General features: G+C 36.0%; 1 protein-coding gene across 1 annotated transcript; it reads left to right on the top strand.

Moving 5' to 3' along the window:
* Positions 1–13,595: 13,595 nt before the first annotated feature.
* LOC110619566 (UDP-glycosyltransferase 88F3) lies at positions 13,596–14,324 on the top strand. The gene has a single exon (XM_021763077.2). It carries the CDS (start codon positions 13,596–13,598, stop codon positions 14,322–14,324), a length of 729 nt encoding a protein of 242 aa, XP_021618769.2.
* The last annotated feature ends 7,491 nt before the right edge of the window (positions 14,325–21,815 follow it).

The raw sequence follows: 21,815 nt of genomic DNA, 5'->3' as shown, positions 1-21,815 counted from the left end.
CGAAGCAATAAAGGAATGAGAAGCACCGGGGTCCATCAAAGCATACACATCTGAACACCCAATGATGAGATTACCTGACACCACTGTGTTCGACGTGTTAGCCTCCTCCTGTGTCACTGTGAAAATCCGTGCTGGGGCTACCGGATTTCCACCTCGGGAACCTGCTGCTGAAGTAGAGGCTACCCCTCTCCCTCTACCTCTACCACTAGTCTGAGGCATGACTGGAGCTACTGGCCGTACAACTGGCTGTACCACACTGCCTGAACTCATCTGCTGGGATGGTGCAAAAGTCATCTGCGGACAATCTCGAGCCATATGCCCTTCCTGTCCACATCGAAAACAAGCTGTAGATCCCAACCGACAAACTCCTCCATGTGGTTTTCCGCATCGTCTGCAGACTGGAACTGTGCCAGAGCTTGAGCCACTACCTATTCCCAGACCTGACTTGACTTTATTCCAGAACCCTTTCCTTGTTCCTCTCGCTCTATCCCATCTCTTACTGCCTGTAGAACCTGAACTGGGGGCCTTAGAACCCGAAGCCTGTGCCGTTGACTGTTTCTGAATATTGGCACTAGCTTCCATTTTTTCTGGCTGCATCTATAATAGAGTGAAAACTCTCCTTTTCTGCTGGAAGGATCAAAGAAGAATACCTGGGATGAAGTCTCATGGTATATCTCCTCGCCTTCTTCTGATCAGTATCATAGGCCTGACCCACGTACTGAAGCAGATCCAGGAACTTATCTGTGAATTCATCAACACTCATCTCATCTGTCTGTCTCAATTGTTCAAATTCAATTATCTTCATCTCCCTGGAACTATCAGGAAAAACCCACCCTGCAAACTCATTGGCGAACTCTCCCCATGACATGCTGTCCATTCTAGGCTCCACATAATTCTTAAACCATTCTCTGGCTTTCCTACACTTTATTGTGAAACCTGCCATCTCAATGGCTCTCCTATCATCTGCTCCCAATTCACTGGTGATCATCCTAACTGCTCTGAGGTAATCAAATGGATCATCTCCTGTGTTGTATTTAGGAGCATCCAATTTCAAGTACTCCGTCATTTGAACTTTACCTCCAGATGAGCTAGGTTCATGTCTGTCAACAACAGGGGCTACTGGTTCTGGTGGTGGTACTGGTTCATTTGGCTCTAGGTGTGCTGCACTTGGATGGGTAGGGGAAAATGGATACATAGGATATGGTGGATAGTAGTGAGGATATGGCATATATGGCATGTATGTAGGATATGGGTCAAAACGAGAGTATTCCGACATACCCTCCATCGGATACTCTGGCTCCTGAAACAAGGATGGATAGCCATAACCTGAGGCCTGAACACCTCCCTCGGAATTGCCCATACCTTCATCCATAGACGGATCAGTCTCCATAGCCTCCCTCTCTTCCTCTGATCTTCCTCCCCTCACTGTTCCTCTTCTGCTCTCGTCAACAGACCTTCTAGGGTCTATTGACATGCCTTCCCTGCTAGATCTCTGAGACCTTGCCCTTGGCAATGCAGGAGGACGAGCAGCTGATCTCTCATTCTCTGGTGGGACTCCAGTCAATCGAGCTGATCGACGAGTTCCTCGCATCTTTACTCTGGAAACACAACATATAACATACCATTTTAGCACATAAACATCACATATCAATCATACACATACAACACTCATGGCATATCATAGCAGATAGGACTCAAGACCCTATCCTAGTGGACATGATTTCCTATTGTGCTTGACCACTTCTAACCTATCTGAGCCCAACACTGTCTCTATAGGTCCGATCATGTGAACCTAGGGCTCTGATACCAATCTGTAACGACCCCAAAAAGGACCGTCACCGGCGCTAGGATTCAGGTCGGCTTAAGGCCGCCAGAACCCGTAGCAAGCCTGTTATACTCTCTGTGTACCTGTAAACCTCATACATGATCATACATTTTCAGTGAAAATAAAACTCTTTGCTGAACCAAGGCTTAACCTGTGCATGCACTATCTCTGTACTCTGTACTCATGTACTCTGTACTCTGTATCCCTGACTAGAGCTTGCTCTAGATGGGTTCATTCATACCTGTTAAGCCTGGTTTTCACATACAGGAAAACATATATACATATACAGATCATGTACAAAACATACATCACTAGGTCTAGCAACAACTATTATATCTCTTTAATATTACATGTCCACTCTAAGCTATTACAGATCTCTTTACTTTTTCTGTACTCTGCTGGACTGTCCCTTCCTGTACACTGTACACTGAATACTGAACCTGCAAAACTGGGGTTAAGGGAGTGGGATGAGCTCTATAGCCCAGTGAGTAGAACAGTAAAACATCTCAGTAAAATATGATCTCATGGAATGCACCATATCACAGACAAGCCACATCAAGAGTAAACCTGTCACCACATAGTCCCAGTAACTCTGTGCCAGGGCGTAGAATCGAGCACCTGGTCTTCCTGTCATATATGTATATGTGTATATAACACCTGTGAACTTACCATTGCCAGGGCGTAGTCAAAGGCTCCTGGACTTTGCTATATACCTGCCAGGGCATAGTCAAAGGCTCCTGGTCTTTGCTATACGTGCCAGGGCGTAGTCAAAGGCTCCTGGACTTCCTGTCTGTGACTATGGGATCATTCAGCATTTACCCACATCAACAAATAACAATGCAATGCAACACATTCGTGTATACTAATGCAATCAACCTATGGCATAACCATGATGCATGAGGTATGCTAAAAGCAGTTTATAGTTCAATTTAAAGTCATAAGTTTAGTTCCACTCACCTCTGGCTGTCTGGACTGACTGACTCTGCAGGTTCTGAACCTCTGGAGCAGTACTCACTGCTGCTCTCTCTGGTTCCTCTGGTCTGTACCTATACAGATGGACTCAAATGAGGGACCAAATAAGCTTATGAATAACTCTCTTAAACTCCCCAAGAATCCCCTTACACTCACTCTAATATCCATGCAAAGCATGCAAAGGAAAGCTGGACAGGACACTTTCGGCGGTAGGTTCGGCGGCCGAATGTCCTCTCCAGAGACGAAACTCAAGCACCTTCGGCGGCACCTTCGGCGGCCGAATCCCCCAAACAAAGCCGAACATGCAAAAACACTCGGGGCAAGCTGTGGCAGCCTAAGCTACCATGCAAGAGGTTCGGCGGCCGAATGAACCTTCGGCTGCCGAACCTGAGTTCATCCAGAACTCAGCTTCAACGGCAAACCATCTCCTCCTTCCCTTCAACCACTCAAAACATGCTTACCTCCTCTACTCAACTCACATAGACTCAAGTATATGGTCACAGGGGTCCAAAACTATCTAATAACCCCAAACAACAAAACAAACATAACACATAATCATGTATACATGCATAAATCATCAAAACGCCCATTTAAAACCTCAACATGCATCTCTCTCTCTTAACTTCCATAAAACCTTCAGAAAACACATAAACAGATTTTTAGATCTTCCCTTACCTCTATAAACAGGAAGATGCACGTACTGAACAAGGGAAACGGATCAATTCGTCTTTACCCTCACAAACTCTCTCAAACTCACTTTTTTGCTTCAAACCCTTCAAAACTTGGTGAATGAGCAAACTCCTGCATGAGCTGCTCAAACTCAGCAAATAAAGCATAGGAGACGTGGCCAACTTCTGGACATGATCTGGTGATCACACCTGTCCAAAAGGCTGACTCAGGGATACAAACCTGCTGGCTAAGCAACTCAGCTTCGGCTGCCGAATCGCATGCAAAACCATGCAACATTCGGGGGCCGAACTTGAACTTCGGAAGCCGAACATTGGGCACTTTCGGCGGCCGAACTTATCTTCGGCGGCCGAACTTGGCAAACATCTCCATAGACTTTTCTCTTCCAATCTTAACCCAACTCAACTCAATTCACCTAACAACAACACACATAAAACACATAATAGCACTTAAGAACATATAACACACTTCGACATCCTGGATTCCACCGGTAAACAGGAATGCCGACGCCGGACTCTAGCCGGGTATTACATTATTAAACTTAGGTTTGTAATCAGGTTTCTTATTTTCGTACCTGTTATTTAGTTTGTACACTTTTTCTTATATAAGATTTGCTCTTGTAGCCAGCTCTTTACCTTTTGTAGCTTTAAGTTCCCTCCTGTTTGTATCTTTAATGATGATATGAGTGATGAGATTTGACAGTGTCAACTGCTTGTGCTTGTGTTTCAATTGTTGCTTGTAGTCCCTCCAGGAATTTGGTAATTTTTCTATCAGTAGTCCAACCACAAATTCATCTTGTAGAGTGATATTTTTTGCTCTAAGATTTTCTAGAAGTTTATGGTACTCATCCATTTGCATTTTGATATCTTTTTCTTCAATCATTTTCCATTTATAAAAATTGCCAATTATAAATTTTTGTTTTTCAGCATCCTCAGCAGTATATTTCAGGTTCATTGAATCCCATATTTCCTTGTAGGAACAGTAGACATCAAAGAGATCGTTAGAAAGAGTACTGGTAATTGTATGTCTACATACCTTATTAGAATAGGCCCAGATTTCATGCAACTTTGGATCAACAGCAGGTACAGGTCTTGATTCTGTGAGTGCTGAAGGAACGCTATGAATGTCAAGTATTGAAAAAATTCTCTCTTGCCATCTTTTAAAATTCTGATCCGAAAAAACTTCAATTTTCAAGATGTCAGGAAAAAGTTTGGCGTATGGAACAATAGGTAGAAGAAACCCACTATTTCCAGCAGTAGAAAGCGTGGTAGCAGGAAGCACAGTAGAAGCAGAGGCAGTGATAATATTATTGGAAGCAGGCAGTGCAGAAGTAGAGGCAGTGACAACGTTTGGTTCAACTTGTTTAAATTTCTTAAATCCTTAAGATTGTTGGAAAAATAGGATAAAATAATAAAACCTGAGTCGTGTTGGACACTATTCTTAAGAATTTATTTTGTAATCCCCAAGATTAAACAGGTTTTTCTGATATTTAATTTCAAGAATCAAGACAACAAAGATTTATCTCTAATTTATAACGCAGTAGAAAGCATAGAGAAGAAAGAAAAAGTAGAAAAATGGGATTGCCTTTCTTTGTAAAAATGGAGGCTATTTATAGTAAAAAAATGGCTGTTGTAAGCGATTATAAAAATCTTGAAATAATATAATAAAATCATAACGGTCAAATTTAATATTAGATTTAAATATCAAATCTGCAACAGCTAAAAAATCTCATAAATAAAATTTTCAACGATCATAAAATCTTTTTTTTTTTGAAATGGGAATTGGAAATTGAGGAGTAGAACTTGAGACCTTTCAGATTTACTCAGATACAATTACCACCAAGTTAAACCCGTGAGTGCCATAAAATCTTGAACGATCATAAAATTTTCAACGACCATAAAATCTTCAACGACTATAAAATCTTTTGAAATCGAAACTAATTTTACAACAGTTTCGTGGATTATTTGTTAATTAGGATTAATTAACAAACATTTCCTAATTAATTTACACATAGAGAGAGATTGGGTTATAAGAAGTATCTTCCATAATCAGAATTAATTTATTGAAATGAATAAAGATATTTTTACTTTAATGATCAATTTTTACAACTAAAATGAATCATATTCTTTAACTAAAATTTATTTGTATTGATTTTCTCTCAAGTCTTATATTGCTTTCTTTAATTATCTTATTTTTACTATAGTTTCACCCTTCATCAATTTTTTTTTACTTTTATTGTTTATTTTTTTAATTATTAATTGGAGATATTTAATGTCAATCTCTTATAGATTCGATCATATTCACTATATACACAATTTATACTTGTCGTTGAGCCAAAACTTTCTCAATCAGGAAGATTCATCAAGCAGTCCATCAGTTAAAATTTCTCTTCGCCCTTTAATTGTTGAAGAAATAGAACCAACTAGCAAAGTGGTTAATCAAGAAGAATGGTGGATCCAAAGTGAATAATTGTTAGCTATAGAGAAACTCCAACTTCTTGATGTGTTTCTCTTTCTTCAATTTTTTTTCTTCTGTTTTATATATTACATTAAGTATGGAGCATAAATTTTCTTTTTTTTTTTTTATAAAAAAAAAAATCAATAGTGGCAAAATGTAGTGTCAAATGACTGATAACCGTTGGTTGAATTACTGGCACTTAGCTGAGATTGAGCCCTAGTAGAAAAGTCAGGTCCAAAATCCATTAAATCTTACTATGTAAGTTGATCCATTAGCATACCACCCGATCGGCGGTTGAAGCAGGTTGAACTGACCGACTCATCAGAGAGGAATCCAACTCATCTGACGTAATGAGAAGTAGAAAAGTAAGCTCAGTTATGCTGCGATCCTATTAACACGAGTGCCGAGAGAGAATTAAATGGTCATCTGATGATAGTAGGTAAAAAGGCATACCTGTATGTACGACTCTGACAGTAATAAGTGACACTATAGCAGAGTAATAATTATACATCATTAGAGGATAAAAAAATTCCTTCATACTAAATTTACTTGTATACATACCTCATATTGTTATCCATAAGTATTCATTTAGGCTTTTTTTTTATTATTTTTTTTTTTTATTAGAGAGAGGCTCTTTAACCAATAAAGAAAGTCAATTTTGTACGTCACAAAAGATAACTAATCTTATAGCAGAAAATAATTTGATCCCTGAAATAATTCATTAACGATTAATTTTAACACCGTTTTTAATTCAACAACTAACAGGGGGCAGTTGGCAAAGAAACAATAATCAATAGAGGCTAATATTTCCACGCGCATGGAAGTATCGGCAAAAGAAAAGTCTACTGCACCTTACATAATCCATTACCCAAGCTTACGCCTTATTTAATTTAAATGAGTTAATTTTTTTAAAAAATATTTTTTAAAGATCACTTAATTAAATTAAAAAAAATAAAAAAATTCTATTAAATAAAAAATACCACTTAATTTTATAAAAAGTAAAAATATTAATCAAATGGAGGTTATTTTAATTTTTTTTCAAAATTTCAAAACTTTTTAATTCCTTTTTCATAATTATAGTGAATTCTTAAAATTATTTTAATTAATTTTAAATTAATATAAATATTATATCATATATTTTTATTTATTTTTTAAATATTTAATTAAATATATATATAATCAAATTTTATTACTCACATACACTAAAAATATTTACCTCTAATTCTATTTAATTTATTTTTTAATTAAATTATTTTTTAAATCAAATCAAATCCAACGCAGTCATTAAAAAAAATTTGTCACCGATTGTCCCAGGGCCTCAGCTTTAATTTTTTAGAAAAGGCCTTACCCAATAATAATAATAATAATAATAATAATAAAATTATTATTTAATCTTTATACTAAAAAAAATTTATTAGATAGTTATTCAATTTTAAAAAATATATTAAAATATATGTAATATTTTAAAAATTTACTACTTAGTAATGTCGTTAATTTTATCATTAATTATTTTACTATTTAATTTCTATGATTTAAAAAAAATATTGAATATAAACATTGAGTAAAATATTTTAATATATATATTTATATATGATGTTTTATATAATATAAATTTATTTAATATAATATATTTAATAATATATAAAATAAATATAAAATGTATTTAATTTGGATGTAAAATTTAAATTACATATTTTATAAATAATATAAAACCTTAAGAACAATTTATCAATTCAATTTTTAATTTTTATGGTTCTTTTCATAAAAATATTAATTGAAACAATGAGATTTATGAATACATAAATAAATTAGTAATATTTAATTAGAGTAAGAAGAAATTAAAGGAAAGATAAAAAAAATATATATATATATATATAATATTAAAAAGTAATTAAATAATAGCGATTTTAATAACGGATTAAAATATATTATTAAACAATTAAAAAAGAAATATAACATTAAAATATAATTAAATAATAATAATTTTAGTAACAGATTGAAATACGTTATTAAGCAGAAAAAGATTATAAATTTGTTAGTAATTGATTTCAATTCATTACTAAATTATTAAATTAATAAATTAGTAATATGCTTAAATTTGTTATTAATTTTTAAAAAAATATTTATTTTTTAATCAATTATTTGTGCAAATCATTTTATTCTTGAAAAAATATAAAAAAATAAAAAATATTTTATAGTTTTTCTCAATTTCAATTCAAAATATATAATTTAATATTTCTTATAATATCGTGTTATTAGCAAATAACGATAATTAATTATAAAAATATTAATATAAAATTATAATATGAAAATATATTATTTTAATATAAATGAAATTTTAAATATTCTATAAATATATAAATTATGAATATATTTTAATATAAATTATAAATATATTATTTTAATACAAATTAAATTATATTTTATTTATTATGTTAATATTTTCTTATAATATTTAAAAATTACTATAAATATTAATTTTATATAAATTAAATTACAAGTCCAAAAATGAAAAAAATGATGAAAATGCATAATTTTTTTAATTTATCTCTAAATAAAATTATATGTGGACTGGGGTATTATGGGAAATTTAAAAAAGATATTTTCTAGATGTATATATAAACATGAAATATTATTTTAGAGAATAAAAATAAATAAAATTGTCATTTTAGGAGGGAAGTAATATAATTAATTATTCAAAATTTTCAAAGGTTAATGGATTAGTCAAATTATAAGTTAAGAAAGAAAGAAGAGAGAGAATCTTTTCAGAGGGAAAGGGACATATCCAGGAATAAGACAACGTACATATACCACCGATTTTCCAACATATCCTTTTCATTTAGGTAGTCACGTTATCTCCTTTTTTTTAATGTATATTTAAAATTAAAAAATTTCACAAAAGTTTAATCAATTTTATTTTTATTAATTCTTTTATTTAAACTAAAAAATAATTCATTTTAAGTAAACTACATAAATTTAGTATATTTTCGACTTAAATTTTAATTCAAACTTATCAATTTAATTAAGAAACTACCAAACGAAATTCAGGTAGATGAATTATATGTAATTCATCATTTATATTGATGATCGCTGAATTTCTGACATCCAGACTAAAATCGAGTCGTGAAAAAAAAGATAAATTCAAAACCTATTAGAGCCCACTAAATAGATCGATCCATCAATACACTATTTAACTTGTAACTAAAGCAAGCCGGGTTGACGAGAGTCCGAACCTATTAAAAGAGAGCCTATCTCGTTTGATGTGATGAGAAAGGAAAGAATAGACTCATTTATACTGCGATTCTAATAATATGGATACCGAAAAAAAATTAAATGGCCGCCTAATGAGGATGGATAAAGAAGTACACGTGTATGTACAGTTCTACGTGACAGAGAGACAGGTGATACTGTACTGTAATATGATAATGGTTATGCGTCATTAAAGGATAAGAAAAAAAGAATAAAAGGATGAGCGTGACTTCTCCAAACTAAATTTTTCCATATATACAAAAATATTACTTTTTCTAGGTACAGTTCTGCGTGACAGAGAGCGAGTAGTATTATAGCAAGACGGCGGTTATGCGTCACCGGAGAATAAAAAAAAATAAAAGGAGGAGCGTGACTTCTCCAAACTAAATTTTTCTAATACACAAAAATTTTATTTTCTCTTAATTTCAGATCATCGTATATTAATTTATTGAGAATGTTAAATTTACTCAATTCATATGCACAAAATAAATTAATAAATGTAATATTATTGTTATATTTTCCATATAATTAATTAATTAACATTAACTATAATTAAAATTTGGATTATTATTTCTACATTTACAAAAACTCAATAAAATTAAATTAAATATTTAAATTAATTGTAGTTTAGACTTCATTTATTGTTGCAATTCAATTTTTCAGAAAAATTTATATGTACTATTAGTTTATTATAAATTTTAAAAATAAATAAATAAAAAAATTAAATAGAATTTACTTGTATTTTGAGACCGATTTCAAGTAAATATTTTCAAATTTTACTGTTTTAAAAGTTGATTTTTTTAGTCAAATGCATTATTTCACTCCAAGGGTCCTCCCAGTAAGACTAGACGGCTAGTGCATGTGAGTTGTGAAATGAGGGAGAAACTTAACAAACACATCACTCGGACAAGGCTAAGCAACCGACTTCTTTAAACTAAAATATGTTCTGCTGACGAAGGTCTGACATCTTTAAGATATGTATATAAATTGTCTTAATTTGTTTATGTTGTGTGCTAGTGAAGCCTGACTCAGCAAGTTAGAAGAAGCACAAAGATGAGCCATAGCAAGGAGATCATCGGAGATATTTCAAATGGAGCAAAAGTGTTCAGCAAACAGCTTGGAAAAACAGATAAAAGTCATCAACTAATCCTTCCAACTAAAGTCTTGGAGCAATTCCCAATCCAGAAAGGATTTTATGAAAGAGATTTTACTGCGTTTGATGGAAAAGGAGTGAAGTGGGATTTCGTGCTGGCAATTCGTCATACTGGTGAGTATGATAAACCATTTCTTCGGCAATCTAAATGGCATGAATTTGTGGTGGCACATGATCTTTACGAGGAAGACATAGATTATGGAATAGTGTTTTATATAAATAATGAAGGCAAAATGCAGGTAACAGGATTAAGGAGGAGTCCTTACACCTTACTAGGTCAGCCAATATGGCAACAAATATGAGAATTTTCATTTGGGGATGGCATTTTTCTCTTTTTTTTTCTTTTTTCTCGAATTTCCGAAATAACTTGTTTAATATGTGTGGTAATTACTATATATACTATGGTTTATAGAATTTAACTCTTTGGATTATTGTTGTCATCCAAACATATATATAAAAGGTAATTGTTAATATTAATCTATCATGCCGGATCTTGTACGTCTTGATAAGAGGCTAGACTCACGTAGGTTGTCTTCAGTCCAAGACCTGAAGAGATTTTCTGTTGGACCAATCCGACTCCTTTAATCCAGACTTATCCTCAGAGGGCAAATCGAATTACCCATAAATTCAGAGACGCCAACTACGAACTCAGTCCAATGACGTGATATGAGGAAAAACGGCAGATCCAATTATTTCGCAGTCCTGCACGCACGCTGGGAGAAATTAAATAACTGTCTATCATGGAGAGAATGTCTGACACTACCTATGCGTACAGATTTGTTCAATAAAAATATGTAAGGAGGCCGTTAGGAATGGCTAGCGGACAAATGAAAAAAATGATAAAAAAGAAAAATATCATCCTCACGAATTAAATTTACACACTATTATAAATTATGTTCTCTGAATTTCAGAACATTAATCTAAATAAATCCATTGATGTGATGAAGTTTTTTCAATGACCCTATATCACTTTTATTTGGTCCTAGGAGGTGATGCTGTTAGTGTTTTCACACTCATGGGTCCTCCCTCCATGGCTAGGAGCATGGCCATGTGGATGTACTTCACTGCGCCAATCAGCCGACTTTTTGTTAGTTGGAAAAAAGCAAAAACAAACACCTACTTTTCTTTAGCTCGAAAAGACAACCGAACGACATGTTTTAGTTTATAAAATAAAAAAAAAAAAAAAAATAGTTTTTAGCAAAAATATATAATATATTCTATTGAGAAAGGTGATCAATTCAATTAAAAACCCATAAAGGCAACTGCCTTCTAGCTTTGGCATAAAGAGACGTGCAAAATGCAACCTCTACTGATATTCCCGTTACCCGCTTACTGTCTTAATTTCTCCTAAAAAATATTATTTAATTTATATAAAATAAAAAACTTATTAATTAATACTTTAATTTTAAAATATATATTAAAATATTTTTAAATAATACATTAATGATCCTTTAAATTTTTAAAAAAAATTACTAATTAATTCATTCTATTTTAGATTTTTTTAGTCATATCAGGATTATTTTATATTTTTTAAAATTTTAAAAAAAATTCATATCAGGACTAATGTAATTTTAATTATATTTTAAAAAAATTAAAATAAAAATCAATTTGATTTAATTTAATGGAAGATTCTATTCAATTTTTTTACTAAAATTTTAATTTTGTAAATAGAATGTTCATAAGAAAAGTCAAAACACATGATCAGCTCACGTGTGGAAGGGTGACGGCTTACATGACGTAGTAACTGAATGTGGGTTGACGGCGTACCTGAAATCAAAAGACAAAAGCCGACAATCGACTTGCTGTATCCAAAATTTGAATAGAAAAAATTGTCACCAATTGGCCCACAGCATCAATCTCTTATTTGTTGAAAAGATAAGAGAAACGACAAAGTCATTTTCATGATTACTCGGAAAAAAAACATATATAATCAGGACAAGTGAGTAGATGAGACAATTCTCTTTCAAAAGCCCAACATCAAATCAGTGGGACCATTAACCCCATAAACATCAGCACTGATTTTAATCCTTCACCCCCATTCACATCCTTACCCAATTTATTTTAATTCACTTAATTCATAATTATATTATTAAAAGGATATATTATCAATATAAATATTATATTTTTTTATAAATTGTTTCTATTTTTTATTAAAAATTTGTTTAATATATGTATTTATAATATTATATTGTCTTATAAATTTTTTGTTAAAATATTAATTTATTAAATACTAAACTCTCCCTTTTTAATATTAAATATTTAAACTTTGTAGTTTAATATATTACTAAATTTATAATTGTCAAAAATAAATATATAACTTTCATATAATATATTATTTTAAAAATATTAAATTTATATCAAATTATGTCAAATAAATAATATTATGTCGTATGAAAATGTGTTAAATATATTAAATCATATCAAATAGTGTTAATAAATTTATCTTGTCAAATCGTATTAATGAATTTATTTATGTCGTATCGTGTTAGATAAATCATATCGTGTTAACTCAATACGATTAAATTAATCGTATTATATTGTATAATTATATAATAAAAGAATTGTGTTAGTGTTTAGATTTTTAATATGAACATGACTCACAAACTTGAATTAACACTCTAAATCATAGAGTTCTTAATTTCTAAAGATAAATTACCCTTTTTAACTTTGTCATTGATCTATAGCAAAAGATTGGAGCCAACTCCTAAGTACTATTCAATTCAAACGAAATCAAGTTTTAGCATAACCCTATTTCAATTGATATGTCAAAGTTTATGGAGGAGGATGGCTTTGCGTGATGGATTTGGAAGCTTATTTATCCAGATCGAGAGTATCTTGTAGGATTGTTGTTGGATCTAGGTAATTTGACTTCAAGTTTTTTTTTTTTTTCAGTTTTATTTTTTTATTTTATGGGATTGCATTTTTTGTAGGATTAAAGGTGTGAATATTGATAGTATTAATTTAACAAAATTAATTATTTTTTTTTTCAATTTTTATTTTGGATAAACTATAATTTAGTCCCTCTGATTTAGTGAAAAACAACCTTTCGTCCCTCTGTTTTAAAAAATCTTTAATTTAGTCACTGTGATTTTTAAAAATTATGCGTTTAGTCCCTCCCGTTAGATTTTCAGTTAAATCACCGTTAATTTTAGTTAAGAAGACTAAAATACCCATTCTCTCTCCTTTCTCCTCCTCTTCTTCTTCTTCTTCTCCTTCCTGATTTCTGTCAGTCAAAGCAAAAGAAGAACGCCAATGCAAAACGAACAGCAACCAAAGATGCGAGACACTATTGTCCTGTGCCCAGCTCCAACCATGGGCCATGTAGTCTCCATGGTAGAGCTAGACAAGCTTATCCTCCACCGCTACGGCCACCGCTTCTCCATCACCATCTTCCTTATCACCGTTGAATTCTTCGAAACCCCAGGCCTTGTTTCATACATCAACGCCATCTCTCAAACCTACCCTTCTATCTCCTTCCGTCGTTATCCTCCTGTCTCCTACGACACAACTCTCAATCGCAGCAAGTCTGCCGTACTCTTTGAGTGCATACTCCTCAACCATCCTAACTTTCTTGATTCCCTTCAAGAAATCTCCAAGAAAGATAAAATCTCTGCTTTTGTTATTGATCTCTTCTGCACTTCTGCTCTTTCTCTAGGTAAAGATCTAAAAATCCCCACTTACTATTTTTTCACTTTTGGTGCTGGTTGTCTTTCTGCCTTCTTATATTTCCTTAAAATCCATGAACAATACGATGAGAACTTCAAAGATCTTGCAAACACTGTCCTTTATTTCCCTAACTTGCCACCTCTTAAAGCTATTCACATGCCGGAACCGATGCTATCAAGAGATGATCCTTCCTATTATGACTTGCTATACTTCTGTTCGAATCTCCCAAAAGCTGATGGAATTATTGTTAATTCCTTCAACGATCTGGAGCCAGAAGAGGAAGAGAAAATCTATCTTTTTGATTTTAAAATATAAGAAGGCAGAAAGACAACCAGCACCAGAAGAAGAAGAGGAGGATGAGGAAGGAGAGAGAATGAACATTTTAGTCTTTTTAACTAAAATTAACGGTGATTTAACTGAAAATCTAACGGGAGGGACTAAACGCATAATTTTTAAAAATCACAATGACTAAATTAAAGGTTTTTTAAAACAGAGGGACGAAATGTTATTTTTCACTAAACTAGAGGGACTAAATTACAGTTTACCCTTTTATATTTTATTTTATAGAATTGCGTTCTTTTGTAGGATTAAAGGTGTGAATATTGATAGTATTAATTTAACGAAATTAATACTTTAGGGTTTATATACAATATTCTATATTTATTGCTAATCTCTAGACTTGGAAGCTCCAACTTTACCAGTTCGATATGCTAGACGTTGTTAGATCTATGGCAATACTGTTTGTAATACTCCGCTAAATTTTGATATTGGAATTCCAACTTTTCGACAAAATCTTCATTGGATTCTGAAATTTCAAAACCAAAAATTTTAGAAAGATATAATGAATTTTTATAAAATGAATTCTAAGTATTTCAAAATGTAAAAAAAGTAAAATAATAATTTTCAAAACAACAAGATTTGGCCGCTGAACCTTCCAAGTTCAACCACCAAACACAAACTGGCAGACCCAGTTATAAAAGGCCTCCAACTCGATTGTGAGAGGAGTTTTCTCTCTTCATCCGGATAAAGGTGAGTTTAAAATACTCTTGATGATTTTTGATTTGATTTTCCATAAATCCTTTAGAAATCATGAGTTTTACCTTTGTTGTGAAGAATCAAGCTTCATTTTTTGAGGCTTTGATCCATCGAACTCTTCGGAACTCATCTCTTTCTTCCTCTCAATTTCTTTCTTGCTGTGTTTGTGCCTTTTCTGAAGATGTGAGTTAGACCCTTATTTTCCTTTCAGTTTTGAGAAGTTTATAAATTGTTTTAAGTGTTTCTATTGCATGCAAGAGTTGAGAATTAAGTTTAAAGAAAAGTTTGAGGGTTGGATGAATTTCTTTGATTTGATGGTTTTGTTGAATGCATGTTGAAGTTTAGATTAGTTTTTAGTAGTTCTTTGTATTTGAGTTGTAAATATATTATTTTGAGTTGTTGCATGTGAGTTTAGTTGTTTTTTGAGAGCTGTTGGCTAAGGCAAAATCGGGTTCTACATTGCAGAAGAACTCAGATTTCGCTGCTGAAACTGTCTGTGAATGCTGCCCTTTAGTCGCTTAACTTGCCTATGAAAGTTTGACTTTTGGATCTGTAAGGGACTTTAGGCCGTCAAACCTCTTGAGATTATAGGAAGAAAACTGTTTTTATTTTCTTACCTCTTGTGTAGTAAGTTACAGAGTTTATATAGTACATGATATGAACAATTAGACCTTTGATTGAGCCCTCAATTATGTCCTAGAATCGTGCTATGCTAAATATGGTAAGATTTGATCACTGACTGATTTACAATCATGGCAGAGGATTCTTTCCAACAACTGATTGATTTACAATCATGGCAGAGGATTCTTTCCAACACTCCCCCTCAAGTTGGTTCATGTGGATCTAGCATACCCAACTTGCCCAAAACCTCATGGAATATTCGTCCAGCTTGTAATACCCGGCTAGAGTCCGGCACCGGAATTCCTGTTGTCTGGTGGAATCCGGGGTGCTGGGATTCGATAAAAGGGTAGGATTTTTGTTTTCTACGTGTTATGATGTGTTTTAAGGTTTGTAAGTTATATAGTTTTGAGTTTTGAAGAGAAAATAGTTCATGGCGACTTCAGCCAAGTTCGGCCGCCGAAGATAAGTTCGGCCGCCGAAAGTGCCCAATATTCGGCTTCCGAATTCAGGTTCGGCCCCCGAATGTTGCATGGTTTTGCATGCGATTCGGCAGCCGAAGCTGAGTTGCTTAGCCAGCAGTTTTGTATCCCTGAGTCAGCATTTTGGACAGGTGTTATGTCCAATTTGTTGCCAGAAGCTTGGCCACGTCTCCCCTGGGTTATTTGCTGGGTTTGAGCAGCTCATGCAGAGTGTGTTGATCGTTCACAAGGGTTTGAATGTTTTGAAGCAAAAAGCTCCGTTTGTGCGAGTTGAGAGTTTGAGGAGAGTTGGTTCGTTTTCCTTAGTTCAGAGTGTTCAGCTTCTTGGTACAAGAGGTAAATAATGCTCTTGAACCTGTTTATGTGTTTTCTGAAGGTTTTATGGAAGTTAAGGGAGAGAGATGCATGTTTAAGTGAGAAGTAGTGGTTTTGATGATTTATGCATGTCTATATGTTGTTTGTTTTGTTGTTTGGGGTTATTAGCTAGTTTTGGACCCCTGTGATCATATACGTGAGTATATGTGTGTGTTGAATAGTTGAAGTATGCATGTTTGGAGAAATTGAAGGGAAGGAGGAGATGAGTTGCCGTTGAAGCTGAGTTCTGGATGAACTCAGGTTCGGCAGCCGAAGGTTCATTCGGCCGCCGAACCTCCTGCATGGTGGCTAGGTTGCCACAGTTTGCCCCCGAGTGTTTTTGCATGTTCGGCTCTGTTTAGGGGATTCGGCCGCCGAAGGTGCTTGAGTTTCGTCTCTGGAGAGGACATTCGGCCGCCGAACCTGCCGCCGAAAGTGTTCTGTCCAGCTTTTCTTTTGTATGTTTTGCCTGAGCTTTAGAGTAAGATTAAGGGGATTCTTGGGTAGTTCATTTACGGTAGTTTGGTCCCTCATTTAAGTCTTTATGTGTTTATACAGACCAGAGGAACCAGAGAGAACAGCAGTGAGTACTGCTCCAGAGTTTACTGCACCTGCAGAGTCAGTCCAGAGCCAGAGGTGAGTGGAATTAAACTTAGTACTTTTAATGACACAATGGAATGTTTTAGCATATCTCATGCATCATGATTATGCAAATAGGTTGAATGCATTAGTATTCACGAATATGTTGCATTGCATTGTTAATTGTTGGTGTGAGTAAATGCTGAATGATCCAATAGTCTCTGAGCTAAGACCAGGAGCCTTTGACTACGCCCTGGCAGGTATAGTAAAGACCAGGAGCCTTTGACTACGCCCTGGCAATGGTAAGTACAGAGGTGTTATACACATATACATATATGACAGGAAGACCAGGTGCTCGATTCTACGCCCTGGCACGGAAGTTACTGAGGCTATGTGGTGACAGGTTTACTCTTGATGTGGCTTGTCTGTGTTATGACGCATTCCATGAGATCATATGTTATGAATGACTGATTTTATTATTCTACTCACTGGGCTATAGAGCTCATCCCACTCCCTTAACCCCAGTTTTGCAGGTTCAGTGTACAGTGTACAGGGACAGTCCAGCAGAGAACAGGAAAAGGAAAAGAGATCTGTAATAGCTTAGAGTGGACATGTAATATTAAAGAGATGTAATAGTTGTTGCTTGACCTAGTGATGTATGTTTTGTACATGATCTATATATGTATATATGTTTTCCTGTATGTGGAAACCAGGCTTAACAGGTATGAGTTAACCCATCTAGAGCAAGCTCTAGTCAGGGATATAGAGTACAGAGTACATGAGTACAGAGTACAGAGATAGTGCATGCACAGGTTAAGCCTTGGTTCAGAAAAGAGTTTTTATTTTTCACAGAAAATGTATGATCATGTATGAAATTTACAGGTACACAGAGAGTATAGCAGGCTTGCTACGGGTTCTGGCGGCCTTAAGCCGACCTGAATCCTAGCGCCGGTGACGGTCCATTTTGGGGTCGTTACAGATTGGTATCAGAGCCCTAAGTTCATATGATCGGACCTATATAGAGAGTGTCGGGCTCATAGAGATTAGAGTTGGTCAAGCACAATAGGAATCATGTCCACTAGGATAGGATGTTGAGTCCTGTCTTTTTGATGCTATGAGATGCAAATGCATGTGTTTTATGTTTGAAATATATGTTTATGTGCTGATTTGCTATAGTATGTGTTGTTGTACAGAGAGGTAAGATGCGAGGAACTCGTCGATCAGCTCGATTGACTGGAGTCCCATCAGATAGTGAGGGAGTAGCTGCTCGTCCTCCTGCATTGCCAAGGGCAAGGTCACAAAGATCTAGCAGGGAAGGCATGTCAATAGACCCTAGAAGGTCTGTAGACGAGAGCAGAAGAGGAGTAGTTAGAGGAGGTAGATCAGAGGAAGAGAGGGAGGCTATGGAGACTGATCCGGCTATGGATGAAGGTATGGGAGAATCCGAGGGAGGCGTTCAGGCCTCAGGTTATGGCTATCCATCCTTGTTTCAGGATCCAGAGTATCCGATGGAGGGTATGTCGGAATACTCTCGTTTTGACCCATATCCTACATACATGCCATATATGCCATATCCTCACTATTACCCATCATATCCACCATATCCTATGTAACAGCCCGGAAACCGAACTGCCACCGGCACTAGGATCCAGATCGACTTAAGGTCGCCGGGACCCGTAGTAAGCCTGCTATCCTGTCTGTATACCTGTGAAATCCCATACATGATCATACATTTGCTGTAAAAACATAAAACTTTTCTTCATTCCAAGGCTTAACCTGTGCATGCACTCTCTCTGTGCTCTACCAATCCCTACTAGAGCTCCTCATGGCTCTAGGCGGATCAATCTCATAATGTTAAGCTTGGTTTTGCTCATAAATATACAACAATAAAGACACATACATAAACTGATCATGTGACTCCAAGGGATTACAAGTCTTATAAGTCAAGCACCCTTCTATACACTATACATTACATTCTCTCTATACATTTACATGTCCATACTAGTTATTACAAGACTCTGAACTCTTCCTGTACCCTGCTGAGTTCTCTCTGACCTCTGAACCTGCACAACTGAAGTTAGGGGAGAGGGATGAGCTACGATAGCCCAGTGAGTAGAATAGGCAAATACAGGTGATAAAACATGCTCTCATGGAATGCAACACATAATCACATAACCTCGGCCGGACGGATCAAAACTCCCTCTATCTCATCTGGGGTACCTAAGTACCATGTGCCTGGTCCCCGTAGGGCTGTTCCAGGTCTTTCTGTGTGTGCCTGGTCCCCGTAGGGCTGTTCCAGGTCTTTCCTCTGAGGGCTAATGAATCCTCACGAAGTCCGTGCCGTCTCACATAAGCAATGTACAAGGAGCAATGCCAAGTACAAGGATAAATGCAATGCATCATCTTGGTGTACACTAATGCACTCACCCTATAGCATATTCATGATGCATGAAGCATGATAAAATATCAGTTCTCATATTAAAACATTAAGTTAAATTCCACTCACCTGTAGTTCTCTCTGAACTGACTCTGCAGGTTCTGACTCTGGACTCACTGCTGATGTCCCTGATTCCTCTGGTCCGTACCTACACAGGTGGACTCAAATGAGGGACTAAACTCACGCAAGAACATCTCTAAGAAACTCCCCAAAACCCCTCTAAACAATCCTCAAACCATCACATAAAACATGCAAAAGGAAGCTGGACAGGGCACTTTCGGCGGCAGGTTCGGCGGCCGAAACCCCACTCCAGAGACGAAACTCATGCATGTTCGGCGGCACCTTCGGCGGCCGAAGGTCTCGTCCAGAGACGAAACTCACACACTTTCGGCGGCCGAACTCCCTCTTTCGGCGGCCGAAAGTCCCTTTCTAAACCGAAAGCCTAGCCTTCGGGGGCAACCTTTGGCAGCCGAACTGCCTCCACAAAGGGTTCGGCGGCCGAACATTCCTTCGGCGGCCGAACCTGGTTTTGCCCGAAGGGCAGAACCCTACTCTGTTTCATGCAAACTTTGCCCAAAAACCTACCAACATGCACATCAACTACTCCCAACTAGCATATACACATATATATGCACAAAGGGGTCTAAAACTATCCTAAAACCCCAAACAAACATAGCACCTATCACTTAATCATGCTGGAACACCACAAATCACCAAAAACCTCACCTAAACCTAAACATGCATACTACCCATACAAACTTCATAAAACCTTTCAAAACCATCAAAGAAGCTCAGGATCTTCACTTACCTCTGAAAAACCTTGAGGATGAAGGATCCCAACGTGGAGATATGAAGAAAAGCTCTTCCAAAGCTCCAAGCTTCAAAACTTGGTTCTTTTGCTCAAAACCTTCATAAATCACCAAAACTCTTAAAACTCTTGAAAGATTTGATGAAAATCATGGAAAACATGAAAGTCAACGTAGGAGAGGCTGAAACTCACCTCTGGCTGCAAGTGGAGGAGAAATAACCTCCTTCCACCGACCCTTGGCCCTTTTATAGGTGGCTGGCCAGACCACCTTCGGCAGCCGAACGTGAAGCCGCAACCATGCAATGTTCGGCGGCCGAAAGTGACCTTCGGCGGCCGAACCTTTGCATTTCTCCCTTGTTGCTTTTCTTTCAAAACTCAAGTCTTTTAACCCTTCAAACCATGAAAACCAGTGAAAATACCTTAAAAAACATATGTATTACCCTTCTCGAGGGTTCCGACACCCGAGATTCCACCGGACTACAGGAAGTCCGATGCCGGACTCGAGCCGGGTATTACATTCTCCCCCCCTTAAGAACATTCGTCCCCGAATGTCCCTAACACAACAGAAACACATAGAAAAGGAAAAAAAACTAACCTTAAAACAGATACGGGTATTGCTGGAGCATGGACTCCCGAGTCTCCCAAGTGCACTCTTCTAGGTTGTGGTGGTTCCACAACACTTTCACCATTGGTATCTCCTTGTTTCTCAGCTTTCTGATCTGGGTGTCAAGGATCCGCACTGGCTGCTCTACATAGGTGAGATCACTTAAGATTTCCACCTCAGGTTCACTAAGAACCTTCTCTGGATCTGACACAAATTTTCTCAACATAGAAACATGGAATACCGGGTGAATTCGTTCCATAGAAGCCGGTAAATCTAGCTTATACGATACAGGCCCGATCTTCTGCAAGATCTCAAAAGGACCAATGTACCGTGGGGCTAGTTTACCCTTCTTTCCAAACCGAACCACTCCCTTCATCGGAGACACTTTGAGCAATACCATATCCCCCTCCTGGAACTCTATCTGCTTTCTACGGATGTCTGCATAACTTTTCTGTCTGCTTACAGCTGTTCTGATCCTCTCTCTGATGATAGGCACTAACTTGCTGGTTATCTCAACTAACTCTGGCCCTGCAAGAGTTTTCTCTCCAACCTCTTCCCAGCAAACAGGTGTTCGGCACTTCCTCCCATACAAAGCTTCATAAGGAGCCATCCCTATGCTAGCATGATGGCTGTTGTTGTAGGCAAACTCCACCAGAGGTAGATGCTGCCTCCAAGAACCGCCAAAGTCTAACACACACATTCTCAGCATATCTTCAATGGTCTGGATGGTCCTCTCTGACTGACCGTCTGTCTGTGGATGGAAAGCAGTGCTGAAATCCAACCTTGTGCCCATTTCATTTTGCAGACTCCGCCAAAACCTGGAGGTGAACTGAGGTCCTCGATCTGATACTATCGACACTGGAACTCCATGCAACCTTACTATCTCGTC

Source organism: Manihot esculenta, chromosome 7, assembly GCF_001659605.2.
Source record: "Manihot esculenta cultivar AM560-2 chromosome 7, M.esculenta_v8, whole genome shotgun sequence".
Classification (NCBI taxonomy): Eukaryota; Viridiplantae; Streptophyta; class Magnoliopsida; order Malpighiales; family Euphorbiaceae; genus Manihot; species Manihot esculenta.
Note: the sequence above shows the minus strand (reverse complement) of the source record. Positions and strands in the feature narration are given on the sequence as shown.

Bases quoted from the DNA above. Each gene is read 5' to 3' on its own strand.
- LOC110619566 (XM_021763077.2), top strand. From the start codon at position 13,596: ATGCAAAACGAACAGCAACCAAAGATGCGAGACACTATTGTCCTGTGC.